Source organism: Doryrhamphus excisus, linkage group LG21 (genome assembly GCF_037039965.1).
Source record: "Doryrhamphus excisus strain RoL-2023G ecotype Guam linkage group LG21, RoL_Dexc_Guam_v1.1, whole genome shotgun sequence".
Lineage (NCBI taxonomy): Eukaryota > Metazoa > Chordata > Actinopteri > Syngnathiformes > Syngnathidae > Doryrhamphus > Doryrhamphus excisus.
The window spans coordinates 3,739,223-3,761,281 of NC_136377.1; the positions used below are offsets into that span (position 1 = coordinate 3,739,223).

The following is a 22,059-nucleotide window of genomic DNA, read 5'->3' on the forward strand; positions in this document are numbered from 1 at the left end:
GCTAACACCAAGCCCGACAGCGGTAAGTGTCTGCTTAAGTTCATATTCATGAAAATCACAAATAATAATGCTAGTATGCTCATGTTAGGCAGTGTTAACATGCTAACATTAGCATGCTAACACCAAGCCCGACAGCGGTAAGTGTCTGCTTAAGTTCATATTCATGAAAATCACAAATAATAATGCTAGTATGCTCATGTTAGGCGGTGTTAACATGCTAATGTTAGCATGCTAGCACCTAGCATGATAGCGGTAAGTGTCTGCTTAAGTTCATATGCATGAAAATCTGAAAAAAATATTAGTATGCTCATGTTAGGCAAAGCTAACATGCTAATGTTAGCATGCTAACACCTAGCATATAAGTGTCTCGGCATGAAAATCTGAAAAATATTAGTATGCTCATGTTAGGCAAAGCTAACATGCTAATGTTAGCAAGCTAACACCTAGCATGATAGCGGTAAGTGTCTGCTTAAGTTCATATGCATGAAAATCTGAAAACATATTAGTATGCTCATGTTAGGCAAAGCTAACATGCTAATGTTAGCATGCTAACACCTAGCATATAAGTGTCCTAGCCATAAAAAAACAGTTAAAAATGCTACAATGCCAACAGCTTAGTTATAACGGGAGGTTGCCTCCAGCCACAGCTCTTAACAATTATTGTTTCAACTGGTGCTGATTTGAGTCCCTGGTGGTTAAGCGCAGCCGGCACCTGGAACATAGCAGGCAGATAACTGAAGTAGGTGTTAACTGGAGCATTTATGTGCTATGACCAAAAAAATAGGAATCACAGGCATCCTATGACATTTTAGCTTACTAACAAGCTGTAGAAAATGTTTGCTTTTAGTCTGCTGATAATGATGCGTAAAGTCCCACTGACTTGCTTTAAAAGTGCTGCGTCGGAGTCGGTGTTTGGCAACGAGGTGCGTCATTATCTATTTTCGCTGGCCCAGATCGGTGGATTAAGACAGCACCCCAACCAAGCCATCTGCCGGAGTAAAGATTCAAGTCTCAACTGGCAGAAACATAAACTGCTTTGGCACCCTCTGTGTTCAAATGCTCGGCATGGAAGGATCCAACACTTTTGCTTACTTTAGCACAACCAGCCATTAAAAAAAAAAAAAAAAAAGATAGTATTGTTCAGTTTTGATAGACGCTGTCAAGGGGGGTGTAGTGTTGCCCTGACTTGATCCTGCAGACGTACGAAAAAGGTCATGCACTGTTGTTTATCGAGACCAAGGGGCTTCTTTCAGTTATCTGTGCCAAATAGGGGGCCAGATGGGAGCCAACCTCAGCTCTCTTCCCACTGGGCGTTCATTTTAGAGCTAATTAGCTGCTTTTAGAAGCTCGCTTGGAGTAGTTTTTTTCACTTGCAGACATAAATACCCTCAGACTCACACGTCAAAAAAGTGTGCCTCAACCTGTGCCTAGGATATGAAATGCGGACATGACGGTCACGGGTTAACGTAATATTAATATTAATATTATGGCATATGAATTACACTTACTGTTGTTAGTATTAACTACCAATGTCAGCTGTGCAGTTTTCCTTACTGCTATTACAACACCGGTTCTATTGCTGGTGAAAAGATTTGTTTATAACAGCCTCTCCAATTATCACCTACGTGAGTCAACACATTTCTTATGCAACCCTGACAAAACCACTGCGGCGGTGCTGGAGCCTATCCCAGCTGTCTTGTACACCCTGGACTGGTCGCCAGCCAATCACAGGGCACATATAGACAAACAACCATTCACACTCACATTCATACCTATGGACAATTTGGAGTCGCTAATTAACCTAGCATGTTTTTGGAATGTGGGAGGAAAACCGGAGTACCCGGAGAAAACCCACGCATGCACGGGGGAGAACATGCTATCTCCACACTGAGATCACAGAAGGTGGGATTGAATAGGGTTTCCTAGCTGCGAAGTCTGCGCGCTAACCACTCGACCGCCGTGCAGCCAAGTAATAAAATTATTTTTCATATTTAAAAAATGTAATAAAAATATATAAACTAATAGAAATCAAAATACATCAAAATTGATATTAAGTAATTTTTAAAATTATTATATATGTAATGTCAGTGTTTTTTGTACTTTTTTTGCAATATTCATGAATTCACTCATTCATTTTCTACCGCTTATCCTCACAAGGGTTGCAGGGGGGTGCTGGAGCCTATCCCAGCTGTCTCCGGGTGAGAGGCGGGGTACACCCTGGACTGGTGGCCAGCCAATCACAGGGCACATATAGACAAACAACCATTCACACTCACATTCATACCTATGGACAATTTGGAGTCGCTAATTAACCTAGCAAGTTTTTGGAATGTGGGAGGAAACAGGAGTGTGGGATTCAACTCGGGTCTCCTAGCTGTGAGGTCTGTGCAGCCACTACAGGAATTGGACTATGAAAATCCTTCGTCAATGGCCTATTGAAAAGTATTTGTTTGACCTTATTGATGCAAGAAATGTGATACTCAAGTGCAACTCAAACTGCACTAAAGCAGTCTCAGTGATTGATTCCATTGATACAAGTGGCCCTTTCAGTCACACGTACTTGATTTCGGGCCACACAAAAGGCACCCAGCGTAGTAATTAGGTCACTTGCCACCAGCCAACGGAGCATCGATTGGAATGTTCACAGCTTGAGGATGGATTATTGAGCTGATAGATTTTTTTTTCCCCTATGGAGCGGCAATACATGTTCCCTGAACACGGAGAAATCCATTAGGAGTCTTCCTTGCTCTTCTTGGCTACTTGTTCTGTGTCTTGATCTTTATTACCTCAGCTTAGGTGGTAATAACACTTGTGCGAGTCTTGTACAGATTACTTCGATACTGATACTTGTAATGGGTAACATATTGACCCAGATGTCCATAGGTATAAATGTGAGTGTGAATGGTATGTATATGTGCCCTGTGATTGGCTGGCCACCAGTCCAGGGTGTACCACGCCTTTCACCCTGAGACAGCTGGGATAGGCTCCAGCACCCCCCTGCAACCCCAGTGATGATAAGCGGTAGAAAACTAATGAATAAGTGAATTCATGAATATTGCAAAAAAAAGTACAAAAAACACTGACATTACATATATAATAAATTTAAATATTACTTAAAATATTAATTTAAATGTATTTTGATTTCTATTAGTTTACATATTTTTATTACATTTTTTAAATATGAAAAATAATTTTATTACTGGGCTGCACGGCGGTCGAATGGTTAGCGCGCAGACTTCACAGCTAGGAAACCCAATTCAATCCCACCCTCTGTGATCTCTGTGTGGAGTTTGCACGTTCTCCCCGTGCATGCGTGGGTTTTCTCCGGGTACTCCGGTTTCCTCCCACATTCCAAAAACATGCTAGGTTAATTAGCGACTCCAAATTGTCCATAGGTATGAATGTGAGTGTGAATGGTTGTTTGTCTATATGTGCCCTGTGATTGGCTGGCCACCAGTCCAGGGTGTACCCCACCTCTTGACCAAAGACAGCTGGGATAGGCTCCAGCACCCATGCGACCCTCTTGAGGATAATTGGTAGAAAAAGAATGAATGACTTCATAACTTCATTAATTTATTGCTTGCTGGCCGTATCTTGTATAGGATTATGTTGTTGAAAGGGAAAGGTGTGAAAAACCTAAAGCAGCCTCCTTTAGATTCCCTGCAGTTCTGTGTCAGCCTCAAAGGGCAACACTTTCCAAATAGCAAAAGGAATTGAGGACCGTTGCGAGCAAACAAGCAAGCCGTGGACTGAACCTTGAACACTCACACTTTCTGTTCTGCGGTGGGGCAGTTGCGATAACATGACTGAATCCCCGAGGTGTCCGCTGCTAATGACTCTGGTTCAAAAGGCGAAGACGCTTTTATGTCTCTTCTGATTAGTCCGTTTCTCTCAGAGCGACAGGCCACTTTTGAAAAGCAAAGTTGTAGCGAAAAACAGATGTCCTTTCATGTCGTTCCGACTGTTTACAAAGATTCCTCAAAGTCATGCTTTGGCTGTATTTTACCTCCATGGCCTTGTGGATTGTACACATGGTTAAAGTGCTCACGACACCAAAACACAGACTAATTTTGTTATTTTTGCCGTGCAAAAACAAATACCATAGTTCAGGGGTCTCAAACACACGGCCCGCGGGCTAAATGTGGCCCGCAGGACACTAGTGCAGCCCGAGCAAGTTTGATATGGATGCTGTATGGTATCATGTACCCAGAAAAAAATATTACGTTTGATTAATGTTCATGTTAAAGGTTAAATAACTGTTAATAGTTATCCTCCCTATCCGTGTGGAAGTGGTAATTTTTTGGCGATTTAAGTTTAAAGGAAATAACTTGAAGGCTACCGTTTAGGTCGCTAGCGCTCTAATTTGCAAGTTAGCATGTGTCTCGAGACGCTGCAGTTGCGCAATATGTTGTAAATAAAAAGAGTATAAATGTGACTATAGTCGTGTTTTGTCATGTCTACAGGGCTCTAATAATGCTTTGTTCATTTTAATGTGAAAAAAAATAATTTGTCTACCCACCAACTATATGTGGTTTCTCAAGTTTTTATTATTTGCAGTTTTATTATTATTATTATATTTATTTATTACTGATTGATTGATTTTCTTTATTCTAGATTTGTTTATTTATTTTTCATCTTATTTTGTGCAGAAAAAAAATTAAGATATTTGAGAACAGTGGAATGTTTTATCGGAGCTTTTATTGTAGAAAATCTGAACCAAAGCACTGAAAAAGTTTGTATTTTTTTCTGTTTTTAATAAATGCGTTTTTTTTTTTTTTTTGGAAAACCTGATGCGGCCCAGCCTTGCCCAGACCCTAGCTCCAGTGGCCCCCAGGTAAATTGAGTTTGAGACCCCTGCCCTAGTTCATATGTATCAAAAGAATGAATGCATCATACGGAGTCATTACAGTTACAACTTTGTCATGTTATCAGCCACATGCAGATTTTCATTTGCATAATTTTCCAAATGAGTATACTCATAAAGGGATTGTTCCATATGTTACAGCTAAGCCTAGGAACGGGATTGGACACATTTCTGCGCCGGCACGGTCCGTAAACAGTGTTTTCAGATTCACCTTATAATTAAAAAGGTTTGTGGATTTCGTTGGTTCTCCCCTTGGGATCATTTCCACCTTAGCAGGGACAAAACATAGCAACTCAAGGTTACTTCATCTTTTCGTTTCAAAGCATGTTCCTTCAGGATAGCCTTCAGGACAGGTGGTATAGAGTGGAACTTCATGGATGGAATTATCCATTATTACATTGAGTGTGTGGATATTGGGTATTGTGCTTTTGCAGAGTATGGTGATCCCAAGCTGAAAATTAGACGTGAAATCATGTTGTTATTGTAGTGACATTGACAAAGTGCGGAAGGGAAATAAAGATGCATCTAAAATAAACATTTACCCAAACGGAAAAAGTATTTAGATACAGATTTCAGGTACAGTTAATTAATAAATCATGCTGTTTTGTAGTTGAATATGACCTATTATTGGTATTGTTTCGTATTTTTTACCTACATTAAGAAGACACAATGGTCACTAGGTGTCAGTAATTGTTAGATGAGACGCCCACCAGACTTGATAGCAGGAACAACAGGCTTTTATTGCAGGTTTAAATGATCTGACAACGGGCATAATAATAATAATAATAATAATAATAATAATAATAATAATAATAATAATTAAAACTGCAAGCAGTGATGAGCGGGCTCGAGCACCCCGACGCGCTCGGGGGTACGCGCGGGTCGGGGGTACGCGCGGGTCGGGGTCGCGCGCGCGACCGGACGGGCGCGCGGACGCGCCGTACGAAAAACCGCCGCGAGCGAATAAGCGGTAAGGGAGTCACGGCACTTGCAATTTTCCACCAGGAGGGGGCGACAGCGGCGGCGAGGCGGGTGCGCGGTCACGTCCCGTCCGATGCCCCGAACCGCCATAAAAAATTTCGCGACGATCGGACCGTGCGGTAGGGACTTGCGGCGTGAAGATACAGTTGATTGAAATGGTTCGAAGCCTCACGGGGTGTCATCTCGCCATCATTATTGGACATAGTCTGAGAAATCTCCATTAGAATTATATAACCTCAGGGTACATCAACATCAAAATGAGCATATGAGCATCTGGCAGAAATTGATGCAGCACATGGCTGAAATGCAGAAAGAATTACATTATCATGACATTAAGACACTTTAATAAACATTAACACATGAAACTTCTATACTTAGGACAGGTAAACCTCACTAACAAAAAATCACTCAGAAAGCATCGTTTTGAATAGTGGCCACCAACAACATTCATTCATTTTCTACCGCTTTGTCCTCACAAGTGCTGGAGCCTATCCCAGCTGTCTACGGGCGAGAGGCGGGGTACACCCTGGACTGGTGGCCAGCCAATCACAGGGCACATATAGATAAACAACCATTCACATTACGGGAGCCAGGCAACAACATTTCAGTGGCAATTTCACTGCTGTGTTATTGTGCAATGACAATAAAGAAAGTTAATGTGTATGTTTACATTCATACCTATGGACAATTTTGGAGTTGCCAATTAACAGCTTGTTTTTGGAATGTGGGAGGAAACTGGAGTACCCACATTCACACATGCACGGGGAGAACATGCAAATTCAACACAGAGATGGCCGAGGGTGGAATTGAACCCTGGTCTCCTAGCTGTTAGGTCTGTGTGCTAACCACTTGACCGCTGTGTTGCTGCCACCAAAAACATACAGGGAGGTAATTCTTCAGTTTTTGAAGTCTTTGAAAGGTTTCCATAAATCCAGATCCAGCAGTACTTTCTGGAACACCATAAAACTGGATGACGGGGTCTTGGGGAACCGCAGGTCTCGTGCATACGGCAGTCCCATCAGATAGTAGCAGGCATGGCTAAGATCCCCAAGAGTGCTGTGGACGGTGCCGCCCTCAATCACTATGCCATCTTTTCTTGAATGCTGGTTGGTCCATCCCCGGCATCCTGCAGACATTGTAAAGACAGCTGTTAGGAGTTCACGTTCAACTTGCACGTCACAAGAGAAGTAGCACGTACTGTCTTTTGTTGTCCACAGTTGCTTTATGGCATACAAAAAGCAGCTCCATCTTTGTGTGCAGTAAAGAAAAAACAACTGTACTGCAGCTGTGCATTTGAGATTACATTTGCTAAAATTTTAAAACCTTGAAAAGCATAAAAAGTACAGTAGTATACCAACCTCAAAGTCCTGGAAAAGGGCACTAGCATCTCCTGCAAGACGGTCAATAAGGCATCGGATGACAACGTCCCTTGTTTGCTCATGTTGGATTCCATCTGCCAAACAGAAAGTGTTTAAAGTAACAAAAAGCAACACTACACATTGAAGCAGTGCTTTGATTTACTAGAAAAACTTAAGTCTCAAACATTTCTATAGAAATTACATGAGAGGGAAGTTTGTAAGTAGTGATGGCAGCAAAAAAAACTCAGACCTAAAATTTTTCCAGGCGCGTGAATATAACTGGATATTGTGGTGCGGTGTGCAAAGGATGTGAGAGATTGAGGCACAGAAAACTAAGGAAGAAAAACCAAAAACTGTTCAAGTGGCTGTATGTAAGATTGTGGCTATTGTGGCTGTTGCTGGAGTGAAATAAAAATATCTGTATTGCAACTAGCAGCAGGAATGAAGCGGCAGTATCTGTTGTCACAGTGATATCTATTCAGGCTTGTGTAGCTTAAGCAGGTAGGATGGACGAGTATTTTGCTTCTTACACTCAGTCACAGTAACTAAAAGCAGCGGTCATGTCAGTCAGGTGCTGTGCGTGTTATTATTTTACTTTCACCGCCCTGACATTGTGTCTGTGCGCTGTGCACCTGCAGAAGGCTTGTTGTCAGATCTTTATTTCAAATTAACATGTTTTCTTATTTGCTGACGACAGACATATTGTGCAATATTTTGTGTCCTTCGTACATACGTATAGTTCCTTTTAGAAAGACTGGAGGAAAGGATGAGTAATAAATAGGAGGGAGAGATAAATGTTAGCTGTATGATGTGAACAGAGAATGGAGAGAAATGTGAATAAGACAGGTGGAATGATGACTATTGCAGGTAACGTACAAATTGAATAGGTGGAGGATGGTTTTAATACCTGAAGTAGAATGTTCGTCTGTGCTTGAATTCTTGCTCTGACAACGTTTTTCTTCGCTGGAAACAAGGACATCAGTTTTGGTGTCCTTTCGTCTCCCTTCTGGCACCTTCCTCTCCTGAAAGAGGCATATGAAAGAAGAGACAAAAGAATCAGTGACAACAAAAACAGAAGTGCATACTTACGTATAACTGTGAAACATACAGTAGTTGTTTACAGTCCATAATGTGTTTGACACAAAAAATCCAAATACTCACCTGTGAGACATTAAACAAGGTAGGCCACCTGAGCTTCATGTCACTGATGCTCATTTGTATGTCGTATGTTCCTCTATGTGCAAAAGTTCAGCACATCAAGTCCTTAATGACTGGGCTGTCTCTCTTCTTTAATTGGTGATTAGTTGGTTTTGGTTCTGCTCCTGGAGGATAGCGAGGAAGAATACCACTTCACCACTGTTCCATGTTTTAAGGGAACAAGGACATCTTAAATGAAGACAAGGTACTTACAGCCACAACCATAAATACGGTGCTTGACTTGGTAATGCTTGAGAAGCTCCCCTTTTGAAGTATCCTCCAATGTGCAGCGCCTACATTGCCAGGCCACGGGCCGCCACCTTAAAAAGGAGCATAAACAGTGTTAGGATGGTTTGTTTTTCAAAGTGCTGTCTAATTTCATGTACATAGTTTTTGGATTGCGTTTTAAATCCACAGTTCTGAAGAAGGAGAAAACCCACGCATGCACGGGGAGAACATGCAAACTCCACACAGAGATGGCCGAGTGTGGAATTGAACTGGCATCTTTTAGCTGTGAGGTCTGCACGCTAATCACTCGCCTGCCAAAAATGCACATTGATATTAATTATATCTCCAAATATAATTACAGGAAAACATGCAGTAATTCATAATTCGAATAAATATTTTGTATATAAAACCATGAATAAATAATTTGAATGAATACTTTTGCCCATCTCTGTGTGGAGTTTGCATGTTCTCCCCGTGCATGCGTGGGTTTTCTCCGGGTACTCCGGTTTCCTCCCACATTCCAAAAACATGCAAATTTAATTCTAAGTAGACTCCAGCACCCCCCGCGACCTTCGTGGGGGTGAGCGGTAGAAAGCGAATGTTGAATACTCTTGTATTCCATTTGTAATGAGCTCCGGAAGTACCTCGGCTGTTCCCACAAGAGCTTCCCGTCGGAGCATATCGACATCACGTCATGTTACAAAAACAAAGTAAAACTAAGCAAAACACGGCGTACACACAAAGAGAGCGCGGTTAAAAGCTTAACTTTTCCGGTTCGATGGTTCGTTACCTGTTAAAGTATGTTCGCCCAACGAGCCATGTTAGCTGAGCAATTCGGTGGCTAGCAAACATAGCTAAAGTTAGCTTACGCACAACAGAATAGCGGTGACATTAAAAAAACAACACCCAGCGTAGTTGAAGGAAGACGGGGTCGGTATTAGTTTAAAAATTGCAAGTGCTCTACTTACCGATGTATTGTCGTCCATATAACTTGCCGTGCTTGCCGTGTCTTGATACCTTCGCTGGTGTTGTGCTGCCGGAAACTGCGCCATAGACCTCTCATAACTCCACCCCTTTGGACGCGAAGGGGGCACGTCATGACGGTCTACGTCACCAAGCTTAAGCGCTGGACTTAAGCATTTATTTATGTAAGCGATTAAATGATTTTCAGAGGATTTACTAAGTTAGTAAACTTTATTATGTTATACTTAATAAGGCTCTGGGTCATTTTCTGAGTGTAGTATTTTGTACATCATTCTAATCGGTCAGATCCATTCGACAACCATTTGTTTACGTTTTATTCTGAAGCAGTGCGTTGCAGTGTGTGGAATGCATTGGAACATTTTGCTCTTTATGGAAAAGTGGTTGGCTCTTAAAAGAGCCGTTGTGGTGAATCCACTGCAGATTTGCAGCGTTTTCTCGGCGGAAGTTGAGATAGAGCGTCTCAATTCCCCTCTCGTTGACATGGCAACCGCCGGCAAGCAAGTCGTGGGCGGAGATGTTGGAATGCGGGATGCGCTTCATGCCGCGTTGTCGGAGTAAGCCGCCAAGGACTCGGTTAATCCTTTTCCTCGCATTGCCATCGTTATGGTGATAGTTGCACTTGCAGCTTATTTATACAGTGAGCATGCAATGCCATTGGTGAGTTTTCCCTCAGTTCGTCCACGTAAACATGGTTTGGTTTAATTCGCCCAATTTCAAATTACATTCATTCCGCCAATAGCTGATCGATTGATAGGTGAGTGAGGCAGGATTGGTCAATTTAAAAAATAATAACCCGCCCAACTTTCACATTACATTCAATCAGACGATCGCTGATAGGTTGTTTGTTTGGTGACTTACGATTGGTCAATTATCCAAAGGCGGAGCCTGACAGATCGGTTTTGTGAGCTACGATTGGTCAGTTCTTCAACGGTGTGGTGCATGGTGCTATAAAAGCTGCTGCGCGTGCCCACCTCCCCCCCTTTTCTGCTCGACCGAACAGAAAACTTTTCGAGAGAACGCATTTTGCATTGCCTCAGACAAAGACAAAGACAAAGACCTACATTCAGACCTACAGGACCTACATTCGACGGAAACTGCAGTTTTCCATTGTGTTGGACTTCATCTGCTGACATAGAGGTGAGTTTTTTATTTAATAGACTTAGTAAACTGAAATATATTCATTTGTAAGAATGATCCCCATCGCAGGAATGCACGTCCGGTTGGAGCTTAACTCCATTTTGTTTTTTCTTCGGCTTTTTCTCCACATGTGTATAATTTTATGTATTTGTATGTTGTCGTTGGTGTAGCCGCAAGGTAACTGCATGTTTGGGATACACTAACGGTCCGAACTTAACTCAATATAGCTCAAGTTATATTCGGCGGTGCTGCACGTAGGCCGCTTGTTCAGGATACACGAACGGTCGGAGCTTAACGCTGTATAGCGAAAATTATATTCGTTGTTGCCGCACCTTAAACGAGCCGTTAGCGGGCAAATTGGCGGCACTGATGACAAAGGCCCCGAAATGGCGTCGTCGTTAATGGCGTCGTTGATGCCACAGGCCACAAAATGGCGGTCGCCCCCCCCCCCGCGCCATCTTATCGCAGCCGGCGGGGAGAAAATAAATTCTCACGGATGTTAAAAGTATGTGAGTATTTTACACCTAAAGGTAACGATTTTGTGACCTGTGCTAAATGAAGGTAGCTACCATAAAAGCACCATTAAGCACCTGGGATTTGCTTGTGTGGAGAAGCCACCGCACCGTAGGTTTTCAACTTTTTTAGCTTTCTCTGTTTCCAATGATTTTAACCCTGTCATTCATCTAAACCACTACCGCGTTGCGGAGGAGAAGACGTCCACCTGACGTTTTCTTCATTTTTCTTGTTTCCAATGATTAACCCCGTCATTCAGCCAAAGGGCCACACCCAAGTGTGCATGTGCCCACTCAAACGCACACAATATGAAGGGGGTGGGGGAAGATAGTGCTCTTGCAGTAAAACACACAGCTAGTGTTTATTTATTTGTTGTTTTCTGCATAATAATTGTATTTATTGACAAAGTTTGATTTATCATTTTATCTCTGTGTGGAGTTTGCATGTATTCTGTGCGTGTGTTTCTCCGTGTACCCCCCCCCCCCCACTGGCGACTCCAAATTGTCCATAGGCATTAATGTGACTGTTAATGGTTGTCTCTGACCCATGCTTGGCTGGTGAGCAGGGTGTAGTCCACCTCTTGCCAGAATACAGCTGGGGTAGGCTCCAGCATGCCCACGACCCTTGTGAGGTTAAGCAGCACAGAAAATAAATGGATTTATTCATTCATTTTCTACCGCTGCTGCAGGAGTCTATCCCATTTGTATTCAGGCGAGAGGCGGGTACATCCTGGTTGTCAACCAATCACAGGGCACATAGAGACAACCATTTATACTCACTTTCATTTGACCCCCACCCCACACACACGCACTCCATATTGTCTGTGGCCATGAATGTGACTGTGAATGGTTGTCTATGCGCCCTGTGTTTTGCTGGTGACCGGGATGTAGTCCACCTCTCGCCTGAATATAGCTGGGGTAGGCTCCAGCATGCCCGCGACCCGTGAGGATAGGCATATGTTCATTCATTTTCTGCTGCTGCTGGAGTCTATCCCAGTTGTATTCGGGCGAGAGGAGGGGTACATCCTGGTTGCTAGCCAATCACAGGGCACATATAGACAACCATTCACACCCACTTTCTTGCCTATGGACAATATGGCATCGCCAATGGGGGGGCACGGAGAAAACCCACGCACACACGGGGTAACCAGAGAGCATGGGAAAGAGCATTTAGAAGCTTAAGTACATGGCGTGTGAACTGACATTGATTTCATTGTTTTCTTTTAGATGCCACGAAAGAAGGGTTTCCGTATGCGACGCACACCCAGGGCTGCCCAAGCTGTTGACTGTGCAGTTGCAACAAAAGGTAGGGAAGAAGTATCTTCACTGTCACCAGTGGAGGTACCAACGGGTGGGTTACAAAAGGTGGTCAAAGGGTCATTTCATCAAGGCAATACAAGGTTTAAGTATGCAGGAACACAATGTATGGCGATTGCCTTATGTGCCACTGCTTTACACAGTGTAAAAAATGTCTTGTTGTGGGATACTGCTGATCTTGACATGGCTGTTGTTGAAGGCGATCAGTTGTATACCACTCTTAGGGAACGTGGCGTAATTTGTCACGCATCACATTTTTTGTGTGCCACAGAATTGCCCAAACAGGAGGTGATTGCTGGACACAAATTTAAGTTTTGTATGAAGAATGATTATGCTTCAGGTGATGTGAATGTAGTTTCTGGCTATTATATTGAAAACGGGATTCATGTCACTTTGCATGATGGTTTGCAAACAATGTTTGGTAAGTACAGCACGTGCATTCTTACAGTTTGCCAAAGTAGTTGTGCCATCATTTGTGATGCTGGTCAGTATTGTCTGGTAGATTCACACTCGCGCAGCTGTAATGGCATGGTCTGCAGTGATGGAACCAGTGTTGTTCTGTCTTTTGGTAGTCTCGATGACCTTGCTAATCACATTAGCAATTTGGCTGCAGAGTTTGGTGGAACAGAGAAACTTTTTGAGATAGCTGGTGTTGCTGTGACTGTTTTGTCTGATAGAAAACGTCACTTGGCGATGTCTGATGTTTCCAAAAAGTTAAAAATGGCTGACATTTCAAGTACAAGTACATCTGATGTTGAAGTAGTCAGTGTCGTTACCACACAGCATGATTTTTGTCCAGTGCCTCGAGTGGACTGCCAGGTTGTCTGCCAACTTTTGAACATTGATTGTGAGGTCAACATTGTGCCTATCACTTTGCGTGTTGGACCCCTAGGAACGCCATGTAAAAAGGAGAGCATTGTTGCTGATGGCAACTGTTTTTTCCGTGCCATATCACAAGCGGTGAGTGGCACACAGAAAAATCACAGGAAAATTAGACTCCATGTGGTTAAACATATGGAAAAGCACTGTGAAGATTACGAGAAGCTTCTCAGGAGTGAGTACAGTTGTTTGGCAGAATACATTAGTGTTTCCAAAATGAAATATGTCAATAGCTGGGCAACTGAGGTGGAAATTCAGGCTGCAGCCGATAGCTTAGGAATAAATATCTTTACTTTTTACGGTGGTCGTTGGTTGAGATATAGTTCGTCAGAATCCAGTCGTGGGATTTATTTGGACAACTCGAGTGGTAATCACTACGAGTGTGTGACATGTGTCAATGAGGGTCAGTTAGGAAGTTGCTTTGGCATTTGTCAGAATGGTACATCTCAGGTCAGTCAGTATGGTACCAGGTCACATCGGCATCAAGTAATTAGCGCCGATAGTGAAGAAGCAGTTGGTTTGAATGATGTTGTTGAAACAGGCAAAGAAAAACAGTCCTTGGTTCCACTTGTAAGCCCATCCAAATATATTCGAAAGAAGAAGGCCCTGACCCAAAGATCCAAATATGTAGCAGAAATGTTGGAAAGGGAGAAGAAGATAACAATGAGTGTAAAAAAATACAAAGAACAAGCTGTCTTTAGGCAGAGAATGAAGTCAAGGAGTGTAGCAAAATATAGAAGTGATGTGGTGCATCAAAACATAGTTAAAACATCTAGCATCACAAAGTATAGAAGGGACAGCTTGCACAGGGACAGAGTGAAGACACGTAGCATCCAAAAGTACAAACGTGACAGCTTGCACAGGGACAGAGTCAAGGCGCAGAGTGTCAAAAAATATAAAGTAGATACAAGGCACCGGGCCATTGTCAAACTTGCCAGTATACAGAAGTATCACAGTAACTTGGAGCACAAAATGCGTGTAATGGCAGATGTGAAGGCACGAAGGCATGCTGCAAAGTTGCGAGAGGAAGAATTTGATGTTGTTGTAGAGAATTTTTTAGAGAAAGTGAAGAATGGGCCCCAGTTTGTCTGCTGTGTGTGCCATAGGTTGATGTTTAAACATCAGGTCCTGCAGTGTGACAGAGAGCATTACAGCAAAAGTGCAAGTGCTTCTCTTGTGAACACGTGCATTAGTGAGGATTATTTACACAAATGTAGTGCAGAGTGCACAGTGCCTTGTTTGTTGGTGGAGTCTGGTAGAGGGCAGCTGTGGATTTGCTACACTTGCCATTACAAGATAAGCAAAGGGGAATTCCCACCTGAATGTGTGTCAAATAATTTGGGGGTGGACCCGATTCCTCCTGAGCTGGATTGTCTGAACAGTTTAGAGCAGCATTTAATTGCACTAAATATCCCCTTCATGAAAATGCTTGCACTGCCTAAAGGGGGGCAAAATGGTGTCCACGGGCCTGTGACTTGTGTTCCGGCCAATGTTGTAGAAACGACAAATTTGTTGCCACGGTCCAATATGGAAGGCTCTATGCTCCGTGTCAAGCTCAAAAGAAAGTTAACTTACAAAGGACACTACGAGTACCATTTTGTTGACAGCATGCACATTCGAGAAGCCTTGAGATATTTAAAAGAGTCAAATGTGCATTATGAAGATATAGAGTACAACGAGGAGTGGGTCAATGACTTTTGTAGGGAACCTGATGCCTCTCAGGTGGAGGACAGTGTTCCTGCAGTAGATGTCACACCGCCTCTAGATGCAGAAGATGAGCTTCTCCACGATAGACAGCAGCACTGCATGTTTCAGGACACATGTTTGATGCCAGTAGACATTGGTCAGGAAGCGCTAGATCAGTATTACAACAATATATTGAATGTGGCTCCGGCAGAAGGCAATAATCCTGTGAGGTTGCTTTCTGACCATTCAAATGAAGCTAGATGTTTCCCAGTGTTGTTTCCACGTGGCCGTTTCACGTTTCATGACACTCGACAATATAGGCTGACGGCGTCTCGATATTTCAATAATCGTATCATGCATGCTGATAAGCGGTTTGGGCAGAATGTGGAATACATATTCTATGCTCAGTATTTGTGTGAACTTCTGCAGGTGGTGTCGAGCATTTCCATTGCCTTACGCAAAGGAATTGCTGGTTTGGTGGCAAAAATGGCCAAAGATTTGTTGACCAACGATGAGTCGTTAAAGACATTGTTGGAATGTGACCAGGGCTATCGTTTTCTGAAGCCCATCAGAGGCACTCCAGCCTTTTGGCAGAGTACGCAGCGCGATATTTTGGCCTGTGTGCGTCAGCTTGGTGTTCCCACGTGGTTTTGCTCTTTTTCGTCTGCTGATTTACGGTGGCAAAACTTGTTAGACTGTGTTTTGAGGCAAGAGGGCCGAACGCAAACGGCTGCAGAGTTGGAGTGGGCGGACAGGTGTGATTTGTTGAGACGGAATCCTGTGACTGCTGCACGGATGTTTGATTTCCGGTGGCATGTCTTTCTCAGAGAGGTGATAATGTCTTCGAGCCAACCGATTGGCAAAGTAGTCGACTATTTTTACCGGGTGGAATTTCAGCAGCGTGGTTCCCCACATGTACATTGTTTGTTCTGGGTCGAGAATGCCCCACGTATTGAAGTGAACTCAGATGAAGAAGTCACAAATTTTATTGATAGATATGTTACTTGTGAATTGCAGACACAGGATGAAGGATTGACAGAGACAGTGTCTTCCGTCCAGCAGCATTCAAAGAGACACTCTAAAACGTGCAAGAAGAAAAACACAGTGTGTCGCTTCGGTTTTCCCAAACCCGTGTCAGGACGAACATTTATTAGCCATCAGTTAGACGGACAGGGACAAAAAACATGCACTTGTCAGGTTAGCCAATCAACCGGAGTTAAAACATGCACATGTCCTAAAGCGTCCCAAAATGCCGCAAACATGAAAGCAGAAGAGGCGTCGGAAATCATAAAATCCATTAAAACAGCCCTGGCTGACGAGAACCACGCATATCAAAGTGTGGAACATTTGTTCCATAGTCTCGGTATAACCCAAAATACTTTTGAGGCCGCACACCGCCGCTTGGGTCGTCGTACGGAAGTGATAGTGAAGCGTCAAATCAATGAGGTTTGGATCAATCCATACAGCAAACCTCTGCTTAAATGCTGGAATGCTAATATGGACATCCAGTATGTCGTTGATGCGTATGCGTGCGTGGTTTACATAATCTCGTATATTTCTAAAGCTGAGAGGGAGATTGGATTGCTGCTGAGTAATGCCCAGAAAGAAGCATCCAAACAGGCAAACGTCAGTGCCAAAGATGCTTTAAAAAGCCTTGGCAGTGTGTACTTGCACAATAGAGACGTGTGTGCACAAGAGGCCGTTTACCGGGTGACAAATATGCATCTTAAAGAATGCTCGCGCAAAGTAGTTTTTGTTCCAACAGGGGACAATGTGGTCAAAATGAGTTTGCCTGTGAGTGTTTTGCGTCAAAAAGCTGCATCGGCCGAATTAACAACGGAAGACATGTGGATGACCAGCATTGTCGACCGTTATAAAAACAGACCAAACGACGACACGTTTAATGACATGTGCTTGGCACAATTTGCTTCGGAATACCGCATCATTAGCAAAAACGAAAGGTCGGCGTCCAAAATAGAACTTAAAAACAACTACGGACATGTGACAAAACGTACACGGACCAAACCTGCCGTAGTACGCTCTGCGCGCTTTTCAGAAACCAAAAACCCCGAGTTGTATTATCGTAGCCTTTTGCAGTTGTATCTGCCATACCGGGTGGATTTGCAGTTAAGACCTGCCAACTGCCCAACATTTGAAGAGTTTTATGACAATGGTGCGGTCCGATTAAATGATGGGTCGATGCATTCTGTTCGATCCATAGTGGAAACAAATAAACAACATTTCGACAACGACGGGGATGAACTGGACAGCATCCAAAGATCTATTGATCACAGCGGTGTTGCTGAGGATGCGTGGTGTCTGCTGTGTCCAGAACAAGAATTGGAAAGGCTGCAGTGCGAAGAAGAACGCCGGAAAAAACAGCAGTTGGTCGAAGAAGAGGCAGAAGTAATACCTGACTTGGCAAATGAAAATAGAACCGCTCTAAACTTACAAAAGCAAAAGTCAATGAGTCGAAATGATGGCTTGGCATTGATCCGCTCCCTAAATAATACTCAAATGGACATTTTTTACAAAATTCGACAGTGGTGCCTTGATAAAATAGGTGGGAGAAAACCCGAGCCATTGCACTTATTCATCACAGGCGGTGCCGGGACAGGAAAAAGCCACCTAATTAAAGCCATCCAATATGAGGCTACCAGGTTGTTGTCAACAACGTGTCGGCAACCGGACAATATTTCTGTCTGTCTAGCTGCACCAACAGGGATTGCTGCTTACAATTTGAATGCCACAACAATACACAGCACATTGAGCATCGGCAAGGATACCCGTTTGCCTTACACACCACTGGGTGAGGAAACGGTGAATTCCTTGCGTGCCAAGTTCGCGGACCTCCAAATTTTGATTATCGATGAAATATCGATGGTTGATCACAAGTTGTTGACGTACATTCATGGTAGGCTCCGACAAATTAAGCAAACCGGTGACTATGCTGCATTTGGCAACGTCAGCATCATCGCCGTCGGTGATTTTTACCAGTTACCGCCAGTCAAAGGAAAGCCTCTCTATGTCGAAGACGCCACTTTCAACTTGTGGACAAATCTTTTCAGTGTTGTCGAACTGACAACGATAGTCCGGCAAAAAGATAATCAGTTTGCAGCATTGCTAAATAGACTACGCAAACATCCAAAAGGCGCGGCGTTGTTGGAAACAGACATAGAACTTTTGAAACAGCGCGAAACAGGTGAGGTCAGCTCTGCGTTACATGTGTTTCCAACCAATCAACAAGTCAACGAGTACAATCTAAAACAGCTTTTCAGGATCTGTCCGGAGTACACGACGATAAAAGCTGAGGATTTCAGCCAAAACAAAAAATCCGGTAACTTAGAAAGAAAAGTAGGGCACCACAGCAAAGTTTACAACACGTGTTTAGAGGAAACTCTGCACATCGCTAAAGATGCACGTGTAATGCTTTGCAAAAACATTGATATTGACGACGGCTTAGTTAACGGGGTTAGTGGCACTGTCTCTGAGGTTCTTTTCCAAAAGGATGACACATTTCCGAGTAGGATCTATATAAAGTTTGATGATGCCAAAGTAGGTAAACAAAGGCGTGCACAAACTACTAATGAGTCCGTCACGCTAAAAGACAGTACATTTATTCTGCCAGAGGAAGAAAAAGTAACAAAAAGTGGTGGCATGCGTCGCCAGTTCCCTCTGAAGCTCGCTTGGGCTTGCACGGTACATAAAGTCCAGGGTGTTACCGTGAGCAATGTAGTTGTGTCTCTAGACAGGGTGTTTTCCGCAGGGCAGGCGTATGTCGCATTGAGTCGAGTCACGGCCTTAGACGGTTTGATTATTGAAAAGTTTAATGCCAAAAAAATTTACTGTAATGATGCCATTAAGAATGCTGTAGGTAGGATGCCAGCATTTTTGACAGAAAGTGAACCAACACAAACAAATGCACAACCACCACATCTCACAATGTATGTGATGAATGTCCAAAATTTGACAACACATGCGTCAGATTTGGCAGCATGTACACAGCACCTGCAGCCTAACTGCATCGCTGTGACAGAAACGTGGCTGCCAACGGCATGTACACCCAGGAGTGTAACCATTCCTGGGTATCATTTTCATAGCCAACCACGATGTTTGTCTTACTCCAGCAGTAACCCTGCTTTGGTAGAATTACAAGGGCAACAGCATGGCGGAGTTGGCATGTACATTGCAGACCACCTGCACTGTAGTGTTGTCTCCGCCCCAAACTTCAACTTGGAAGTTTTACTGGTGAACTGCTCCTCACCCAGTGTGTTAATAGCAGTTGTGTATCGACCACCCTCCTATCCAATGGCGTTGTTTCAAGGTCACCTTGGCACGCTGCTGGATTGGTTGCACCAGAAGTACGCCAGCATTGTGGTACTGGGAGATTTTAATGAAAATTTGTTAAAATCTTCCACTATCAGCACATTCATGGCTAGGAAAGGGTTCAGCCAGTCAGTCAAACATCCTACCACAGAAAAGGGTACACTAATTGACCACGTATATGTCAAAACATCACACTTTGATGTAGAATCAGTTGTGATGCCCACTTATTTCAGTGATCATGAAGGGATTTTGTGCTCTTTTAGACACAAAATGTAAAACGCACACACACGCACATACACATTCTACTTCAGCGTTCTTCTGGCAGTCTTATGGTCTAGTGTATAGTGTAAAATAGGTTTAGGTTCAACCAGTGGACAATGTGCAATCCACGAGTTTACTTGCCCAACGAGAACGGTGGATTGTATTAGTCATAATCACTGGTCATAATTAAGATCCCAGTTTCTAGGTTTTAGGATAGGGAGTATTTTCCTTTTGTCAAACCAGTAAATTAACATGAAAATATTGTAAACATGAAAATATTGTAAACATGTAAATATTGTAAACATGTAAATATTGTAAACATGTAAATAGTGTAAACATGTAAATATTGTAACATCTGCATATATTTTAAATAGTATACATATGTAAATATGTAAATATGTAAATATGTAAATATGTAAATATGTAAATATGTAAATATGTAAATATATAAATAGTACCTGATGAAATGATCCCAGTGCTGCCTCACTCACCTGTCCTCTTGTCTTGATAGTTACCGGCTGTCTGCCTTAAAGTTAAATACTAAAGGGATTCAAACCCTTTTCAACAGTTATTTTTCTAACCAATTTGTATTAGTCAATCACTGGCGCAAAATTCGACCACTGGCCAAAATTAAGAATCAAAGGGATTAAAACTAAGACTTTTCTGAACACGTTGGTATTTTTCTAACCAGTGGACATTTTCCAATCCGCGAGTTTACTCTTCCGAGAACGGTGGATTGTGTTTGTCAATCACTGGCGAAAAATACGTTTTTCCAGACACGGTAATGCAAACAATGAGGGCAATGTAAATATGTAAAAGAATATGTGAATATGTAAATATGTAAATATGTAAATATGTAAATATGTAAATATGTAAATATGTAAATATGTAAACATGTAAACATGTAAACATGTAAACATGTAAACATGTGAATGTATATTGTGACTAACCTCTGCTCTTGTCTTTCTAGTTGCCGCCTGTCTTCAGTTCCACACGCATCCTCTTTATATGAAACATAGTAGCAGTAGAAGTGCATGCGTATGTTAACATAGTAGCAGTAGAAGTACATGCGTAGATTTAACATCGTAGCAGTAGAATAGCATAGAAGTAAAACTAATCCATCAGTGCATTATACCAACTATTATAATAGCAATGTAGTGGTTTGCATGCATGTGAGTTTTCATCAACAGGACAAGACCCCTCTGACGGTGTGAGTGTCCTCTGACAAGTGCTGCATGTGGTAAGATATGGAGCTGTTTGCACTTTTCATATTTGTCAAATTCTGTTCATGTGTGAAACACTTGCCTTTTTTGCCACTTGACATTATACTCATGTGATTTCTCCCGATACGTAAACCGGGCTCCAGACTACAAGTTAAACTTTGCTTTGTAGGTAAAATACATCTTGAAATGTGGCCAGTCACATAAAACCAATTTCTTTTTTACCAAGTAGCTTTAATTAGCTGGAAGTTGGAAACACCTCCACTATGTTAAATGGGACACAGAATCTGACATGAGTTTATGTTCTGCAGGGGAAAAATGTTAACCTGTTAACCAAAATGTATGGGGGCCTTGTGCTTGTGCTACTAAAATTATACATAGAATGCCATGGTACTTGTACTACAAAAAGCCTTCCTCATGCTGTCTTCTTTGACCTTTTTATATGATCATAGCAAGTTTACTAACGCATTTGCTTTCACTCTTTCTCTGACCTGTAGTGAATGCTGGCTGCTTCCAGAGGAGCTCCCACCGTTGCACCTTGACATCCACCCATTGCTGACTGGATAGGATACTGGCGATTCCGGGAACTGGTCATCGTGGGACTGCAACTGCTGATCCTTTCCTCCACCCATTCTTAACCCTCTGTCCTTTCTTCACCACTGTCTACCTACCATCTGTCAGTCATCCCTTTCAACCCAACCGGTCGAGACAGAAGGCCGCCCCATAGAGCCTGGGTTCTGTCCAAGGTTTCTCAAAGAGTTTTTCCTTGCCTCCGTTGCCAAGTGCTTGCTCGTGTGGGGTTCAGTTGGTTCTCTTTCTAGATAACTTCCATATGATTAGAATTGGCACTATATCAAATAAATTGGCTTGACATAACTGCTTTTGTCATTTCTGCATGTTTAGTACATAACCCCACACGTGTTGATTCATAGTTTAGACAATCTACAATGTCAACTCGGTCTCTGCTGCTATCCTGCAAAACACTCCACCCACTTGGACCCTGGGTGGACCACAGAGATGCTTCACAGACCAAGGACCCAACCAGCAATCGTGAAGTCCACCAGCATGGCACATCAAAATATAGCTGGGATTGGTTCCAGCACACCTAT

General features: G+C 42.8%; 1 protein-coding gene and 1 long non-coding RNA gene across 6 annotated transcripts; one reads left to right on the plus strand and one right to left on the minus strand.

Annotated features, from left to right (window-relative positions):
• Nucleotides 1-6,172: 6,172 nt before the first annotated feature.
• Nucleotides 6,173-9,746, minus strand: LOC131101778 (uncharacterized). 2 transcript variants are annotated; one of them, XM_078787850.1, is made up of 7 exons: nucleotides 9,597-9,746; nucleotides 8,614-8,720; nucleotides 8,365-8,525; nucleotides 8,111-8,225; nucleotides 7,204-7,298; nucleotides 7,044-7,093; nucleotides 6,173-6,971 (listed from the first exon to the last, which is right to left on the minus strand). In XM_078787850.1, exons 3-7 carry the CDS (start codon nucleotides 8,416-8,418, stop codon nucleotides 6,920-6,922), a joined length of 366 nt encoding a protein of 121 aa, XP_078643976.1. In that variant the 5' UTR covers nucleotides 8,419-8,525; nucleotides 8,614-8,720; nucleotides 9,597-9,746; the 3' UTR covers nucleotides 6,173-6,919. The 2 variants fall into 2 exon arrangements, with proteins under 2 accessions (XP_078643976.1, XP_078643977.1); XM_078787851.1 differs by lacking the exon at nucleotides 7,044-7,093.
• On the plus strand, nucleotides 7,755-21,842 carry LOC131102300 (uncharacterized). Of its 4 annotated transcripts, none has more exons than XR_013625221.1 (4): nucleotides 7,755-9,811; nucleotides 10,613-10,749; nucleotides 12,489-20,970; nucleotides 21,448-21,842. It is a non-coding gene; the product is annotated as an uncharacterized LOC131102300 (long non-coding RNA). The 4 variants fall into 4 exon arrangements; XR_013625222.1 differs by having other exon boundaries at nucleotides 7,755-9,776; XR_013625220.1 differs by lacking the exon at nucleotides 7,755-9,811 and adding an exon at nucleotides 9,846-10,269.
• Nucleotides 21,843-22,059: the final 217 nt, after the last annotated feature.